The sequence below is a fragment of the Muscardinus avellanarius genome (assembly GCF_963383645.1).
Source record: "Muscardinus avellanarius genome assembly, chromosome: 6".
Taxonomy (NCBI): Eukaryota; Metazoa; Chordata; class Mammalia; order Rodentia; family Gliridae; genus Muscardinus; species Muscardinus avellanarius.
The window spans coordinates 22,125,560-22,144,049 of record NC_137791.1 but is presented as its reverse complement, the minus strand read 5'-3'; the positions used below and the strand labels follow the sequence as shown (position 1 = coordinate 22,144,049).

Below are 18,490 nucleotides of genomic sequence, written 5' to 3'. Positions count from 1 at the left end.
CTAATTTGAACATATTTAGGGCTTTTGTGTGGAGTGCACTGCACACAAATTAAGACAATTGCTGTTTTTATGTGTCACTTTAAACGTGCCCCCCCACTCCCACCCACCCCTCGCCAAGGCTGAAGTTAATGAAACGAACGTATCATTTCTGTGTGCAACTTGCATTAGTAGTTCCCAGGTTTTTAGATTCACTTTAAATTTATGTATTTACAATAGGAATTGACTTAAAGTTATTACAGGCCCTTCTCTTCTCATTTCAAGTAGAACATGAAGTCATTTTGTGTTCTCTTATCTCCTTACAAAATTTGCAAATACAGCCAAGTTTACAGTAGATGTTTCAAATAGTAATTTTCAGGACTGAAACTAGCTAAATAGTTTTTGGCTTATTTCATTTCTGGTATACATTGGAACATGAGAGTTGCTTAGTGCCTATAGTTCTATTTATCATATTTTATATTATACGGTATTATGAAACCATATTAAATGTTACTAGCTAAACAAAAATACGTTACCTGTACTTAGCCATAAACATTTTTCTTCTCTTTTCTTTTTTTGCTACTCAGGATTGAACCCAGGGCCAGCCACTCTACTTTTGAGCTACACCCCCACCCCATTTTATTTTGAAATAAGGTCTTGCTAAATTGCTGAGGCTGGGCTGTCATCCTGCTGTCTCATTTTCCCAAGTACTGGGATGATAGGCATGCACCACCATGCCCGGCTTGCCGTAAACAGTTCTTATTCATAAACACTTAATTTAACATATATTTACACCTGTAAATATATATGTACCTGTGAACTAATAATATCTTTTGGGTTATAAGATACGTTTATATCTCATTGGTGCTTGCACTAGTCAGTTAATTTTGTGACTAGGAGTGTAGCACAGTGGTAGAGCATGTGCTTAGCATTGCAAGGTCCTGGGTTCTATCCCTAGCACCCCTATCCCCAAAAAGTTAATTAGTTTTGTTTTTAAAACCTACATATCTCTTATAATATTTATTACATAGCACCAAGCCCCCCAAATCACCACAATTACACATTTTTGTTCAAAAAATACAAGTTTGTTTTGCTGATATATACATATATTATTAGATATAACTTAGTATACTTTTAATTAGCCTTCAGAGTTTATGTTTAAGAACTTTTTTTATTTAATATCATTACTTATTGGTAAATTAGTCCATCATGTTAAACTTTTATGTTGGAATTATTTTGAGCAACATTACATAGTATAAAAATAAATGTCTTCCTAAAAATAAGTCTCCGGTTTTTAAGACTCTTTAGTACTTATGACTTTATTAAATTCAAGAAAAAATTAATCTTACCTATTGTGTTTGGGGCACAGTGCTAGTGAGGGGGGCTATAATGATGACTAGGAAGTGGGTCTTGTGCCCCCCCCATTCAGTTGAATACTTGATAATGTTCATTCATTATTTATTGAGCACCATCATTTTAATAGCACAAAATATTTGGTCTGGTTTGATATTAATATCTAGAATAATAATTCAGTAATTATAAGTATCCCATCCCAATCTAATTTGTTAGCATAAAAACTCAATCAAAACAAAGTAATTTGGTGACAGTTGTTATAGTAGACAACAAAATGTTTCCTTTCTAGAAAAATTATAAATATTTCAAGTAGATAGTAAATTTTTAATGTTTTCACATTGGCTTTTCCAAAGTCTTTAGACTGCATGACCTCCTTCTTTAAAGCATAGACCAAGTGCCTGTCAAGGCCTGAGGTAAAATGTGGCCAGGACAGACCAGGCCTTGACCTCACAGTGCTACAGGACAGCCGGAGGATACAGGAATGTAAGCAGTCACTGCAGTTCAGTGTGGTACATGCAGCGAGTTTCTCGAGTTTTCATCATATACAAAGGAGAACGGATTCTGGTAGAAAATAGGACACCAGAATTGTTCATTTGTTTGTGTGCCGGGGATTGAACTCACAGCCTCGTGTGTACTAAGCACACCGCTCTACCGCTGAGCTGCACCCCCAGCCCTAGTTTTGCTTTCTCAGGTTTGTTTCTGTTTGTTTCCTGAGACAGACTCTTTCTGTGTTATCCAGGTTAGCCTTGAAATGGCAATTCTTTGCCTCAGCCTCCCAAGTACCTGGGATTACAGATGTGTCCCACCACACCTGGCTTATTACTTTTGGTAGTTTTGTTTTTGTTTTTGTTTTTTCTTGCAGTACTGGGGATTGAACCCAAGAGCATTCTACCTCTGAGCTACATTCTCTAATTTTTTTTTTTTTTTGAAACAGGGTCTTATTAAATTGTTGATGGCTTCACTAAGTTGCTGAGGCTGGCCGCGAACCTTGGATCCCCCTATCTCAGCCTCACAAGAACTGGGATTACTGGTGGGTGTACTATGCCCATCTCTCTTTAGTTTTTGATTGTTTGATTCCTAAAGTCCCTTTTAGTGGTGGTGCACACTTGTAATCCCAGTCCTTGGGAGTCTGAGATAGGATTGCAGGTTCAAGGACAGCCTGAGAAACTTAGACCCTTAGCAACCTAGTGAGATCAAAACAAAAAAAGACCGTAGTGACAGCTTGGAGGTAGAATGCCCCTGGTTTCTATCCCCAGTACTACAATAAATGACTCGTTTCTTTCATAGTAGGTTTAAGGTTAAAAATCACAGTCTGTCCTAAATCTCACTCTACTCTTTTACAATAGAATTCAAATAGCAATATAATCTATAACTTTTTTTCAGGCCCTGGAGAGTGAATTTGTTTCCTGCCAGCTCCACCAATGGATTGATCTCATCTTCGGCTATAAACAGCGAGGACCAGAGGCCGTGCGAGCGCTCAACGTGTTCTACTACCTGACCTACGAGGGAGCGGCCAACCTGAATTCAATCACTGACCCTGTGTTGAGAGAGGTGAGCCACCTGAGGGCGATGGACAGTGATCCTCACAGCCCACCCGAGGCGGGTCAAATCTTCTTTCCTGCTCTTCCATCTTACTGATGAAGAAATGGTGCCTAGATAGTGAGGTGGCGTCAGGAGGGTAAAATGTTAGTGACCCAACCCAGAGCTTTCTTCTGACAGTATTTGGCTCCGTGTAGAATACAACTTTCTCAGCTTAAGGGATTCTTGTCGCTTTGAAGCCTGCTCACATGATTTGAAATATTAGGAAAATAGCAATCAATTCGTTGATTAAAATATAATTGTGAGCACAGATCTAGATACAATAAAATATATTTGTATGTAACACATAAGTACATATGTGACCATGTGGAAATCAGTAGTGGAATTGAAGTGTAAAACTTAGGTCATCGAACTTGGTGTTAAATGTTAATGAGATTTGTTTTATCCTTGTCATTTATTTTTGCGATAAAACATTCAAAACGTGGTCTTGGCAAATACAGTATTCATCAAAAACTCTGTAGAGGATTTTGCTTTTTCAGTATTTCTAAGCTATTTATACATCTTCCTTACTCTATGACACTATGTATGAAGAATTATAGAATTGAACAGAGGCAGCCTCAAATATCTATGCAACTTTAGAACAGAATTGTATTTAAGAAACCAGAGGCTCTACTTGACACTATTTTCCCCAAATAACAAGATGCTAATTTTTAAAAGAACTTATCTTTTGATGTGCTGAAGATGATATGACTAGCTGTACCTTTCACTTAGAGGTAAAATGTGCACAGCAACTGAATCGTAAAGATGAGCCTCAGCCTGCACCTGTTGGCCCTGGCTAGTTTTCCCCTCCTTTCCTCTTTAGGTGGCTCCATGTGTTCAGCTCTTTGTCTTTATTCTGGGGTCACACACCCCACTGATTTCTCAAGAAGTTTGCTGTGTGCTGTTTGCAGTGTAGTCTTGAAGAGGGCTGTCAAATACCACTCGCAAAAGTGATAAGAATATTTATATCCACACTGTCCACGACAGTGGCCGGGGACCACATGTGGTTACTGGATGCTTGAAATGTGGCTCCTGTGGCTGAGGAGCGCTGAATATTTAATTTTAATTAATTTAAGTTTAAATAGGCACATTTGACTCATGACAACCACATTGGACTTTGGAAACCTAGAAAATTGTCATGTGTGTCTGTGGTTAAATGTGTTTTCTGACTGTAATTTCAAGACATATGATTATAGAATAAGACAACCAATGTTTGTTAAATTAACTTGTTGGGATAATTGGAATTGGTCATACACCATTTAGATTTTATGTATATAATTGTAATATAGGTGTAAACTAAATTATAGAGTCTTGCTAAGTTGCCCTGGCTGGCTTTGAACTTGCAATCCTCCTGCCTCAGTCTCCTGAACTGCTCAATTAGAGGTATGCACCACCACTCCTGGCTCAAATATGTTTTCATTTTTATTCTGGTAAAATAAGTATACATAAAATGTATTACTCTTATCATTATATTAGTGAATTTTTGCCATTTTGAGTGTACATTTTAGTATGATAAAGAGCATTCATGTATGACAGCAAATGCAACTCAGTGGTAGAGTACATACTTAGCATTCACAGGCCCTGGGTTCAATCCCCAGCATGCACCAAAAGAAAAAAGGAAAAAAATCACATTGTTGTACAACCATCACCACCATCCATCCATCTCCTGAATTTCATTTCATCTTCCCATACTGAAATTCCATGCACTAAATAGTAACTTCCCATTCTGTCCTCTCTGCAGCTCTGACAACCACTAATCTACTTTCTGTCTCTCTGAATATGATTATTCCAGGTACCTCATAAAACTAGAATCATATATTACTTATCCTTTTATGTCTGACTTATTTTACTTAGCATATTATTTTGTTTATTAATTTGTGGTAGTGGGAATTGAACACAGAGGCATTCTACCTCCAAGCTACATTCCCAGCCCTATTTTACTTTTTATTTTATTTTATTTTTTGGTGGTACTGGGAATGGAACCCTTCTACCTCCGGGCTACACTCCCAGACCTATTTTATATTTTATATGGAAACAAGGTCTCTTAAGCCAGCGAGGCTGGCTTCGAACCTGTGCAATCCTCCTGTCTCCGCCTCCAAAGTGCGTGGATTACAAGTGTGCGCCACCACGCCTGGCTTACTTTTTATTTTGAAACAGGGACTTTCTAAGTTGCTGAGGATTTGTTATGTTGCTGATGTTGACCTTGAACCTGTAACCCTCCTGTTTTAGCCTCCCAAGTACTGGGGTTACAGGCATGTACCACCATCCCTTGCGCTTAGCATATTTTCAGATTTATCCATATAGCATATATCAGAATTTTCTTTTTTTTAAGGCTAAATAATGATTCATTATATGCATATATCACATTTTGTTTAGCCATGTCCACTGGTGGACATTTGATGTTCTTGAAATGAGAAAATATCTCCTCGTTACATGGCATTGTTAGTATAAATGTACATTTTTTTGTGTGTGGTACTGGAGGTGGAACCCAGAGGCTTTCTACCTCCGGGCTATATTCCCAGAACTATTTTACATTTTATTTGGAAACAGGGTCTCACTAAGTTGCCAAGAGCCTCACTAAGTAGCTGAGGCTGGCTTCGAACCTGTGCGATCCTCCTGTCTCAGCCTCCTACGCGCAACGATTACAAGCGTGTGCCACCACGGCCAGCTACATAAATATACATTTTTAATATACAAAGCTTTCTAAGTATTATTAAAATTAATATAATCTTTTATTATTGCCTTTTCATAACATTGGCCAGTACTAAATCTTGCAGTATAATACAATAGTATAAACAAACAACAAAAACGTCTAGATTAGATTTCTTTGCGATGCCCACCAGTTGAGAGACTTGGCTCTTCCTCAGCTTGTTTCCTTAAGAATAGTGTTGGCGTGATAGCTTACACCCTCAGAGGATCAGGTAAGATGCATTGTATGCAAAGTACCCAGCATATGGCGTCCTAAGTGTTTAGCAAGTGTTATTTCTTTTCTTGGCATTGTTCAGTTAAATCTCTGGGTTAGAAAACACAACTATAAGAGGAATATAAACTAATAATAACATCACAGAAAGCATTATAAAATGTTGACACTAGAAAAGTTATTAGAGACTATTCTACAGGAAAGATGAGGGTTCATTGTTAAGAGAGGCAAGAAGAAAGCAGGCAAAAATAGGTCATTAATTTATTCATTTTTTTCAACAACCTTTTACTAAACCCAAATTGCATAATAGGTTAAAGGATTGAAAGGCAAGTTATGCCCTCTAATTCTAGAGTTTATTGTCTAATTATGTCTAACAATTATGTGTGATAGATTCAGTTTTGAGATAAAGGTAGGTATGCATGTATGCACAGACATAGAAGATGAGTACTGAACCCAGACTGATGGGATCCAGGTCTGTTTGCCAGGAAATGGGAAGCTGGATCTGTATACGGAAGGACGATCACCCAGATAGAGTCGTGGGCAAAAGAGGGCACTGCGCAAGTCCTTGCACACACACAAGAGAGATCATGGCTGGAGAATACTGTGTATGCTAAATGCACAAAGGTGATGAGGTAAAGGAGAGAGAGAAATAGGAGCCGGATAGTGAAGGACCTTCAACTCCATACAAATATACATATACATAAGGATTCATATCCTTTGAATATGTACATAAATTGTAAAATAAGCATAGCTGCAATATAATTCAGTGGGAACAATGGACAGTTTATAACATGGCCACATATATGTTTTAGGCCCAATCTGAAAAGACACTGAAGAGAAAAGAACTGAAAAAGCCACTGGATTTTTCTCCCTAGGAGGGCTTTAGTGATCGTAGAGGAAGCAGCATAGAAGGTAGAGGCTTGTGCTGTGGGTGAGCAGTGATGAGGTCAGCATGCGACTACGACAAAATAAGCTGCAGGGAGATAATGATTTTTCTTTGTAGTGCTGGGGATGGAATCAGGGCCTTGTGCCTACTAACCAAGTGCACTGAGCGATATCTCTAGCCCTAAGGGAAAATTTAACATCTTTATTGAGATAGAACTCCCAGATGAGCTCACTCATTGAAAGCATGCAAGGTGATAGTTTTTTAGCATATTTATAAAGTCGTACAAACATTACCACAGTCATCACAAAAAGAAATCCTTGTCTCCACTAGCAGTCACTCAAAGGAGACCTTTCCCTCTGGGTCAATATTCAGCCATGTTTCACTGGAAAATCCAAAGAGAGGGGGAAGCATGTCAGACACACAGGAAAGAAAGCATGTAACTGACTATCAGGCCCTATGAGGAAGTGGAAAGGAACAGAGTCCAGAGCACAGGCAGAGATAAGCCCTGGACAGGAGGGAATGACACAGCTCGTCTGCAGCTGGAGAGTGGAGGGTTAGCACGGTGTGAGGACGCGGATGTGAGCTGGGGGAGGGCAGCGGATCATCTTTATGCATGCCTGTAGCAAGGATGAGGTTATATTTAGAGAAATACCTGCCGAAGGGAGGGATGCTCAGTAGGTGATGCTCGATAATTATTATTTCCCATTTGTGTTTTTCTGTGGTTTCAAAAGCAGGAGAATAGCTGTAGAAAAAAACTCTAACAGGTGTATGTGTGGAGAGATGATGACAGAGAGGCGCAGGTGACATCTTGCGTGGACGGATGGTGAAATGCAGAACAAAGGATTGAGTGCAAGGCTTGCTGATGAGGCTGTGAGGGGGTATCGTTGAAAGTGTATGCAGGCTGGACCGAATGGAGGCAAGAAGGGGCTGATGAGCTGGGAGACTTTATGCTCTTACTCATTTATTCAACAAAGACTCATTTTCTACAAGGTGGGAAAAATACAGAGGTGAGCAAGACAGAGCCTCCTATCTCGTAGAATACATTTATAATCAGGCACGTAGAATGCCAACAAGCTGGCCAGACTCTCATTTTGGTTGTATGTGGGCTCTGAAGAATATAAGGCTGGATGTGGTGGCACAGAGCGCCTTGGTGGTAAGGTGCATAGATCGCCTCTCTGTCTGCATAAACACTGTCTCCTCCAAAACTCTGGGATTTCAGCAGGGCTGTACAAGGACACTGAAGAGGCTGCCCCACGCCCGTGGCCACGCATGTGCCTGTGCCTGCAGGCCCCGACCTGGACAGCCACATGCAAAGCCTAGGCACAGTCGTCCATCATGGAGCTGTCACTGTTCCCATCCAGGAATCCCAGCCCCTCCTTGTCCAGGCCACACTTGTCCTTCTTGTCCCAGTGTGGTGCTTTCTCATCACTCATACGGGTCCACGTGTGTAGCCACACCGGGTAAGCTTAGGCGCCACTTCCGCAAATCGCAGCCATGGCCCCAGGAGGACGCGTGCCTTCCTGGAGATATAAAAGCAGTCCAGGCTGCTTCTGTTTAGTAGCTACACTGCCACTGCTCTGCACGCAGGTGTCAGTTCAGAAGAGTTCAGTGCCCACACAGTCACCGGCGGGGCAAGGTATCTGCGCGCGAGCCCCATCATGTTTGCGCCTTGCGGGAAAGAGGCTGTTCTAGAGTGAATGGTTCATACATATGGCATAGTGAGTGATCATAAAAATAATCTCTCTATAAAAGGAGCACTAAACAATAGAAATAATAACCATAAGAGGAGGAAGGGTAATCAGAGAAACAGCCTGCAGCACATTAAACTTTTATGTTGTTTTTAATTTTTGGAAAACAGCTGTGTTATCAATATACATGTCTACATTTACATATATCACACACCAGAAAGAAAAATGTTTAGGCAAATACACTAATCCTTTATCAAATATCCTGTGGCCTCCAATGAAAGAGGATACTCTTATCCTTAGCTGCTTGTCTCATAGACCCCTTTACTTCGTTTTTTTTTCTTTATTTTTATTTACACTTTGTTCTTTTCTCCCTGCATTTACCATACTTAAATCTTAGACAAGGGACATATGAAAAGTCACTTTCTAATGATTCTGTTAAATTTGATGGGCTCAGTCACTTCTCTTCCTTCAAACAATCTCCTTAAGACTGTCTAACCCCATTTCAAAAAAACTAAAACCAAGGAGAAAATAAGTTTAAAAGAGAGAAAACTCCAATTTAAATTCAGCTCTGCACAGAAATGTCTTCTTAAATATTTCTAGATTATTCCATTCCTTAAATTATGCAATAGTTCTTAGAAGAGAATATGGTATAATTATATTAAATAGACAGTTATAACTTAAGATAAATAACTTTGAATCATCTAAAAAAGAGAGAGAAAACTGAGAGTACTTGAATTCAGGATCATATATGAGCAAGAATGCATACTCTAACTTAAAAAAAACCTTAAAGTTCAAATTCATAAAGTAGCTATGAATGACTCAAATATTTATCTTTCAAAACAATACTTTTCTAAAAGGTTTAGCATAAATATTTCCCTTGATTTCTTTACTACAGATGTGCTATAACTGTACTTATAAACATGGTTTCTTATTAAACCTTCATTCTCTATCCTTACTCACCTAGAATTCACCTGTTAATTCTCACAGAAATGGCGGTTGCTAGATTCGGAAGTTGAAAGCTCATTATGTAGCCCTGAGTATCTACGTATGAGAGAGTTCATTGATGGAATTTAGTAGGTGAAAAATAAATTCTTTAAACCCTCTCCCTACATATACCCATATGCGGGTGTGCACATATAGTGTGGCATGCGCTCTGTGTGGGAGCCCAAAGGAGGAGCAGCCAAGCAGAGTACGGGTGCAGTAACTGATGGAATTTCATCCTCAGGAAATCAGGATTTAAGTAGTGAAGCAAAAGATGCCTTGGAGGCAGAGAGCGCGGCCTGTGGGAAGGTGGGTAGTGCGGCTCTGGGACGAGGCAGCCATGTGGTAGGTGAGAAGAGAGAGAAGTGGTGATAACGGCGGCAAGGCTGCTGATATCTCCAAAGCATATTTGGAAACCATGTGTGTCTGTTCGTCATCAGCCCGAGCCACTATCATCGTCTTCCCGGACCAACAGGAGTGGGCCTGGTCGTCTATTTCTACCTTTACCCACCCACGTTCTGTTTCAGCAGGGCCACCAAGGTGATATTTAAAACTACGAATCAGAGCGTGGAACCTTCCTATTTCACAGTAAACAGAGAGTAAAACCGCCCTGAGCCCGCGTGAGCTGGCTGAGCCCACCCACAGCCCCTCCCCTGCATTCTCTCCACCTTCCATGTGTCTCGTCACCCTGACTTTCTTTCTATCCTGATCATGTAAAGTTTGCCTCTGACTTAGAACTTCCTTAGAAGAGCTGTCTATCCCAGCCACCCCAGATTTTCACCTTTGGACTCCTTGTCATGTGTGCCTCAGCTTGAAGGCTGTCTCCTCAGAGAAGGCCTGCCCTCAGGTGCCCAGTCTCACTAGCTCCCTGTTGCTGTCTTAGTCTGTGCTTCTCCAGCCAGATACCACTAATTTTACTTTATTTGTTTGTTTGTTTATTTTTTGCCCTGGGGTTTGAACCCAGGGGTGCTCTACCACTGAGTATCCCCAGTTGTTGTTGTTGGTTTTGTGTCCTCTTCCTCCTCCTCCTCTGTGTGTGTGTGTGTGCGTGTGTGTGTGTGTGTGTGTGTGCGCGCGCGCGCGTGTGTGTGTGTGCATGTTTATGGTGCCGTAAACTGAACCCAGTTGCACTCTACCCCTGAACTACATTCCCCAACCCTTTCTATTTTTATTATAAGACAGGGTCTCACCAAATTGTACAGGCTGACCTCAAACTTGCAATCCTCCTGCTTCAGCCTCCTGAGTAACCAGGGTATGTATCACTGTACCCAGCTAGGCCTAGTAATTTATAAACAGTAGAGATTATTCCTCACAGGTCTAGGGGCTGAAAGTGTAACATCAAGGGTGCCATGAAGTTCTCCACATCCAAGATGACACCTTGGTGCTGTCTTCCATGGAGAAGAAAAACCGCTTGTCCTTGCTAGGCTTAAGATGGAAGGGAAAACAGACCTAAGCTCATACCCTCCAGCCTTCTTATTAAGCACTAATCCATTCATGTGGGTTCCTGGAAACCCTTCTACCTCCAGGCTACACTCCCAGACCTATTTTATATTTTTATTTGGAAACAGGGTCTCTTAAGCTAGCACGGCTGGCTTTGAACCTGTGCGATCCTCCTGTCTCCGCCTCCCAAGTGCAGGGATTACAAGCGTGTGCCAGCACGCCCGGTGAGGCCCCACCTCTTAACACTACCACATGGCGATTAGCTGCTAGCACATACCCCAGGTGTGGTGGCGCACACTTTTCATTCGAGTACTTGGGAGGATATATGTATAGAGAGTTGTTCTGTGCTATAATCTCTGGCTTCGAGCTCTGTGCTCCTCTTCCTTCTTGATTCCGATGCTCTCACCTCGCATTTCTCCTGTTCCTCTCGCCAGCCTTGTTCTCGCTCTTGTTGCTGTGTCAGTACGCCTGCCTTTGGGCCACCCCCCTCCGCTTTATGGTTCACTATTTCTTATATGTAGTAGCCTGGGAGACCAAGTAACATGCTGTGATAGACCTCCACCAAAGATAAAGTAAATGAGTTCTGATTACTTTACCAGATAGGAAAGCATAAACAATAGTCAAAATAGCATGTTCTAATAAAGGAACTAAAGTTCAAAGGATTGGAATAGAGCTTCCAGGGATAGGTGTACTACGTAGGGAAGATACGATAAAGGTGCTTGGCTTTAAATCCCTGGGAAAAGACTGTTTTGTTCAATGAATCATGTCAGGACATTTGGCTAATTACTTAGAATATAAACTAAGAGAGGTCCCTACATCACATCTTAAAGTAAAAGAAATTCGAAATGTATTACATGTATTTGTTTGGGATAAAGATTAAGTAAATATAAAAAATGAAACTATAGAACGTATAGATGAGTGGTTAGTTTTGTAATCTTGGCATAGAGAAGGTTGCTATAAGTCTAATATCAAAATCAGAAGTCACTAAGAAAATGGATATATTTAACTACATTAAAACTGAATTTTCTGTACATAAAAATAATGAAACACAAGAACAGGTAATTTACAAATGATGAAAAACAAATCACTTATGAAAAGCAGTGCCTGCTCACTAGTAATCAGCAGCAGTCAATTGAAAACACAAGAGCTTTCGCCTATCAGATTACCTAAGATTAAAAAATAATGAAATTTTCTAATGTTGGTGAGGCTATAAGAAAACACACACTGCCATATATTTGGTGAGGATAAAATTAGGTTGAAACTTTTTACAACCTATCAATTTTTATAACGTTTATGCACTCTCTACTTAGAACCTTAACCCAAAGGGATAATTAATTGATCAAGTATGCAAAAGCAGAAATGCTCAATGGCATAGTTGTTCCTAATAGCAAAAACAAAACGAAGTGAAGCAGCACAAATGTCCAACACTAAAAAACTTGTTAAATAAATGCCAGCAAATTCATGCAGAACAATACTATATGCATCTGCGAAAATACTTTTCTGCAGGGCCGGGCACATAAATCAGTGGGTAGAGTACCTGCCCAGCACATGTGAAGTCGAGGCTTCATCCCCAGCAACGCACATGTGCATATGTGTGTATATGTATATATGTATATGATATATAATATATACCAAAATATATACATATTGTGTATCTATATACATATAGTATACAAAGCTTTTTCTGTGTATGTACACATATAGTTATATGGAATTATGTCTATTGCTATGGAAATACTTTGACATGGTACAGTGAAAAACAGATCGAGTTATGAGACCTGAAATACAAATACACAAAGAATGGTGAGATTATGGACCCCAACATGTTTATGGTCAGTATCTTTGGTTAGTGAGATCATAGCATTTCTTTCTTTGTTCCTTTCTATATTCTGAAAATTGTTTCTCTTTAAAATCAAGAGGCAGTCACAGCTCCTTCCATTTTGAGGGGGAAAGGCCCTGCTTGGAAATGTGCACGAGGGGCACACGTGGCATGCGGCTGGGCTGGCTCTGCGGTGGCCGTCTCTGAGATTCTGTTCTGGGTGTTGGCCATCTTCCGCACAGCTGCCGGGGCATGGTGCCTCTCCACGGTGATCCTCACGAGGCTCTGATAATGATGAAAGAATTGTTGACTTAACTTTTGTCTCACTCACAAATCAGAACACCCGTCAGTCTCTTATTTTTGTTTTATGTTATTTAACTCACTAAGCTAGGTTTTTTATACTTTTGACTAATTTGAATTTATACATTCTTTTTTCCCATACAAAGAACAAAAGAATATCACTGTTAATTGTAATTGTTGTTACTATCTAAAAACAAGAAGGCTTAAGGTTCGTGAATTATAGATCTTTGGACTCATTACTTAGAGAGGTGTGTGTGTGTGTGTGTGTGTGTGTGTGTGTGTGTGTGTAATCAGTTACAGAATTTCAAACCTTATTTTTTAAAGCAATACCTGTAAACTATTGAAAGGTCAGATAACACAGACGCACGAGCAGAAGCACTGGAAAGCCGCCGGAGTCGGGCTTAGTAAAGCAGTGCCGTCCTCAGCTGAAGTCAGTCGGAGCCGCTCCTGTTCCATGTGGTTTGATATGATAGAAAAAAGCCTTGGCCACGCCACAGAATCCATCTCCCTTTACGAAAGCTTGAAATCCTGCCATTAGAGACCGTTGATTTTGTTACAAGTATTCTTTCCTTTTTCCTTTTTTTAAGCAATCCTTTCCACTCATCCAGCTGTCTGTGATCAGGACTGGGTAATAGGTTTCGATAACAGGGACAGCTTGGCCAGGCCAGGCCGGGCGTGCGAGGTGGGCTGAGGTGCTGCGGGCGGTACCCCTCTGACCCCAGCAGCGCTCTCCGTGCTCCTTCATTTTGCACTCTGTGTCCTCGCTCTGTTTCCTGTGCAACAGTCGTTTTCTTCTTTACTTTTCAAGCAAATGCAAGTTATCTTCTGTGTGTGCGAGTTCCGAAATTAACTAAAATTACTGATTTTCTTTTAAAAGCCGACTCAACTCCATTTGCATAAGTAGATAGTAACCAGGAAAGAGCCACCATGTAGGTCAGTTTAAAGAGTTACACACCATGGGCCTCAGAACACAAAAGCAGAACCTGAAAATTGTGTTCCGTGTTGGCGGCTGATTTCCCCTCTTCCAAATGTTACTTTAGCAATTCATAATCACTCCAAGAAGGTCTGTTTTCCAATAGCAGCAGCAGCACTGTTTAAGTTTACATGACCCCGGTCTCATGACAGCAGTAGCAAATCAGATATCTTATCCAGGGAAAAGCATTTTTGGCTTAGGATTCCATCCCTCTCCTGGTGGGAGTCAGCAGCTCCTCTCCGCTCCACCAGGGCCGCAGAGCCCTGGCTGCAGTGAATCTTTCAGAAAGCATAAACACATTGGTATTTATAGCATTGTTAACATTTGCTAAATAGTTGGGGGAGCGGCCCATGAGCCTGTTTTAAGCAGGTGAGGGAGGAATCTTTGTGGTGACTACAGTCAGATTTAAGAGTGGGACACTGGAGTTACAGTGGTGGTAGCAGTGTAGTAAATTAGAAGTACTGAATGCAACAAGTAAAATACCATGCCGTTACACTTGAGCGTTCCAGAAATGATCCTGAGGCATCTAGTGTGCTAGACACATGGCATATTTGACACAGTGCAGGGCAGGGGCTGTACGACAAAAAGCCAAATAAACGGTAAGGATTAGTCAAGTTTTAATTGAAAACCTACATTAAAAACACTATGAAATTATGCCAGGCTTTATTGTACATCGAAACCACAATAATCAGATGACGTTTCCCTTAGCTAAGGGAGTGTCAAAGTTGTCAGTAAAGCTAATCCTGTCTTTTACTCATGATTACGCCTATTGTTAGGGAGGTAAATAAGTAGCTAAGTTATGTAGCCAAGGATATAAAGAAAGTATTAATATTTTTAGGATTTTTTTTTATCCCTTTCAATTACTTAGGGAATCCAGGGCTATGCTGTTATCCTGCTGAAGGTTTTCAACCTGAACCCTGTCCGTCTCCTTCAGGCCCTGTCTTCACTTGACTTTGGCAATGGGAAGTGTAGTCTCAGATCAAGCAGTTAGATTTCGTTCTCGGAGTTCTAAACTGTAACATTTTTGAAAGTTCAAGATGAGATAAAATTGCATGCACTTGAAAAATCTGCATAAATTTTTCAAGAGTAGATTTCTAAAATTTTAGAATAATTTTTAGGTTTTTTTTAAATTTACATGGAATTTAAACACTACTTTTGGTTTTCATTTTGGTGCAAAGAAGCCCTTGCAGTTCTGTTTGCATTTGGGAAACACTTAAGAGCAAGTTTTTTGAATGTTAAGTAAACAGTGTTCTAGCGTCAGTGTGTTGTCGTCCCTGCATCCCTGGCAGTGCTGTGATGAGTGTGAGGTGGAGGTGGGGCCGTCGTTCAGGTTTAAGTCCCTGAAGTCGAGTGGCGTGGACTTAATTCCTTCTGGATCTCATTTCGGTGGTCTGACACAGCGGATGCTCACAAACATTGTTGAAAAAATAGACTAGGTAGTTCCTACCAAGTGGACGGTTGGCCAAATTACTGCATCCCTTCCTGACATCGCTTAAACATACCTGTCTGGTTTCGAGAAATAATTTAACCTTCTGAATTGCAGTTAACTGACTCCCCTGCTTTATTTCATTTTTTCTTTAAGAACTTTTCATTATGTTTTCTCTGCGCCTGCCTTTGGCATGGGCAGCCTCTTTGAAGACATTCCACTTATTTTTCTAGGCAGGCTGCTTTATCTACTCATTTCCAGTAGCCAGAGATGGAGGTGTTTTGAATGAGCACATCAGTGTTTTAGACAGAGATACTGTTTGAAATTATCCATGAACGCAGAGCCGCTGAACGTTATTGAGTGACGTTTGTTTCTGTTGGTTGTGTCTGCTCTGACTAGCTGGTTTCTTTCAGATTGGCAGCTGGGATTATGCTATAGTAGATGGACAGCTACAAGACGAGATTGTAGAGAGACTGAGCTGGGCCTCAGTTTAATGTGCCTGGAGTGTACGGGCTCAGTTATAAGGCACTTCTGGGAAAATTTATGCATATCTCCACAAATTATAATTATTTCATGTTTTACCTTTGTACTGCCTCAGTATTATTGGAGTAGTTATATTGGTAAAAATACTTCTTTCTCTTACTAATTTCCTCTCTCTTCTGACTTTTTTACTCCTGTATTTTAAATTTTTAAATGAATTTTACTTTATTTGGCAAGCTTCTCTTCTCTTTGCTCTTTATGGGATCCATAATATCATGACGTGGAGATGCCTCCATTTTTCTAATGTATATTTTTGAGAACTGTTTGGAGAAAAACCATATTAATTACCTTAAAAAATGTGTAGAACTTTCTGTGCATTTAATCCTAAATAAAAACAAAATACTGTTAAAACTAAGAGGTCCTTGGAATCAAATAAACTAGAAAGTAAGTTCAGTAAAACAAATTAACTTTATTAGCAAGATATGTTGATTGACTATTTTTGCCCAATTAATTAACTAGAGTAATCTATCCTTCCTTATGATGCCTAATGGTGTAAAAGTGGGGAAAGGAGAAACTTGATAAATCTCTTTATCCTCTACCTTAGAGAACAGATGATAATATTTTGGTACATACCCTTCAATATTTTACATGCAAATATTGATGCATTTGTATACTCACATAATTGTGTGTGTGTGTGTGTGTGTGTGTGTGTGTGTGTGAGAGAGAGAGAGAGAGAGAGAGAGAGACAGAGAGAGAGACAGAGAGAGAGAAAAGAGATTTATTTTTAGTTATATAAGGTTATCCTCTATATTCTTTGGCAACTAGACATTTTTCTAGTATTATAGATATTTTCATGTAGAATACATTCAACTGAACTTATTCATTTTAAAATATGACTATTGTATTCCTTTATCATAGTTTATTTAGGTATTTATTTATGTATTAGGTATTTAGGTATTTGTTTATTAATTTATCTGTGCTCTTATAAAAGTTCTATAATTACCATTTTTGTACCTAAATCTTTTTACATACATCTAATTCTTTCCTCATGAAAATTGATAGAAATAGAATCAGTAGCCCAATCTATTTGAGAACATTAAAATCTCTTTTCTAAATTTTTAGATACTTTACGTCTAAATTTTCAAAATTTAAAAAAGTTATGTTTTCCAAGTCAAAATTAGTACAGAATCATCTCTGTTCAATTTCACTTCTTCACCATAACTCTCTTTCATGTGTATTTTTTGTCTGTTTTGCTGATTATCTTCTGGTCTATTTGGAGAAGTTCTGAGGATTAAACCTAGGGGCATTCTACCTCTGAGCTATACCCCCAGCCCTATTTTATTTTTTAATTTTGAAACAGGGTCTCACTAAGTTGCCAGAGCCTTGCTAAGTTGCTGAGGCTGGCTGTAAACTTATAGTCCTCCTGTCTCAGCCTCCCAAGTACTGGGATTACAAGCATGTGCCACCATTCCCGGCTTAGTTACTGTTTTTGAAATTGTGTGAATTTATTGCTTTTTAGTCAGAAAGTAACTTTTTCTTTCCTTAGGTTAAGAGAGGGAGCCTGACATATAAGTGTTTTTAAATGACATATTACGCCGGGCGTGGTGGCGCACGCTTGTAATCCCCGCGCTTGGGAGGCAGAAACAGGAGGATCGCGCAGGTTCGAAGCCAGCCGCGTGCGCTGGTTTAGGAGACCCTGTTTCCAAAATGAAAATTTAAAAAATAGGTCTGGGAGTGTAGCCCGGAGGTAGATGGGCTTCCAGGAACCCCAGTACCACCAAAAAATAAATAAATAAATAAATAAAAATAAATGACATATTACTTTTTTTTTTAAACTAGCTAGAGATGGTATCCAAAAAGGACCCTACATACTATATAGACACTTTTCTATTTGGGGATTTCCATCCCATTTTTCCCAAGTACTGGTTATGCATCCTCTTTCGACCTTGCAGTTAATATTTCAGGGTTGTCTTGTCCTTTAGGATTAAATACAAACTTAAACATGCAATGACTGGGTAGTCATTTGGTTAGTATTCCTTCTTAGGCTGCTGATCTCAAAGCTGGACTTGAACAGTGGCCCCACGAGGCTCTGAGGCTATGCAGGTGGGTCAGCAGGCCATGGGCGTTGGAAATCGCCAGACCCCAGCAAGTTGTTCTCTGGTTTAAGCTCACATGTGTGATGAGAAAGAGGAAATAGGCACATGTCATGATGGTAGATAATACAGCAGCTGCTGCTGGGGGCTCTTACTGTGACCCTTTAGAAACACAGAAGAGCCTGGCGCAATGGCACACCCCTGTAACACCAGAATTTGGGAGTCTAAGACAGGATAACAGGTTCAGGGCTAGCCTTAGCAACTTAGTGGGGCTCTTAGCAACCCAGTGAGATCTTATTTCAAAAAATTAAAATAAAATAGGGCTGGGGGTGTAGCTCGGGGGGTAGAATCTCTCTGGGTTCAATCCCCAGTGCCACACACACACACAAAAAGGCACAAAACCCTGAAAAAATCTAAATCTAAACTATGAAGCCTTTACTAACATTACTTGGTAAAGAAGTAGACTAGAATCTTAAGAAAGCTTTCTAAAACTTAATATCAGAAATATTTTATATACTAATAAATGGCATGCTTTTCTTCTAATAAATTAAATTATTTAGTTTCTATTTTCCTCTCC

The 18,490-nt window shown here is 39.9% G+C and overlaps 1 protein-coding gene across 3 annotated transcripts in view; it reads left to right on the top strand.

Annotated features, from left to right (window-relative positions):
• Nucleotides 1-18,490, top strand: part of LRBA (LPS responsive beige-like anchor protein) — a gene marked incomplete at both ends in the record, with an annotated part of 652,640 nt that overhangs the window by 574,284 nt on the left and 59,866 nt on the right. For all 3 annotated transcript variants that reach the window (XM_080697476.1, XM_080697475.1, XM_080697477.1), the window contains one exon: nucleotides 2,713-2,880. In XM_080697476.1, coding sequence (XP_080553602.1) covers nucleotides 2,713-2,880 — 168 coding nt within the window. The remainder of the gene's footprint in view (nucleotides 1-2,712; nucleotides 2,881-18,490) is intronic.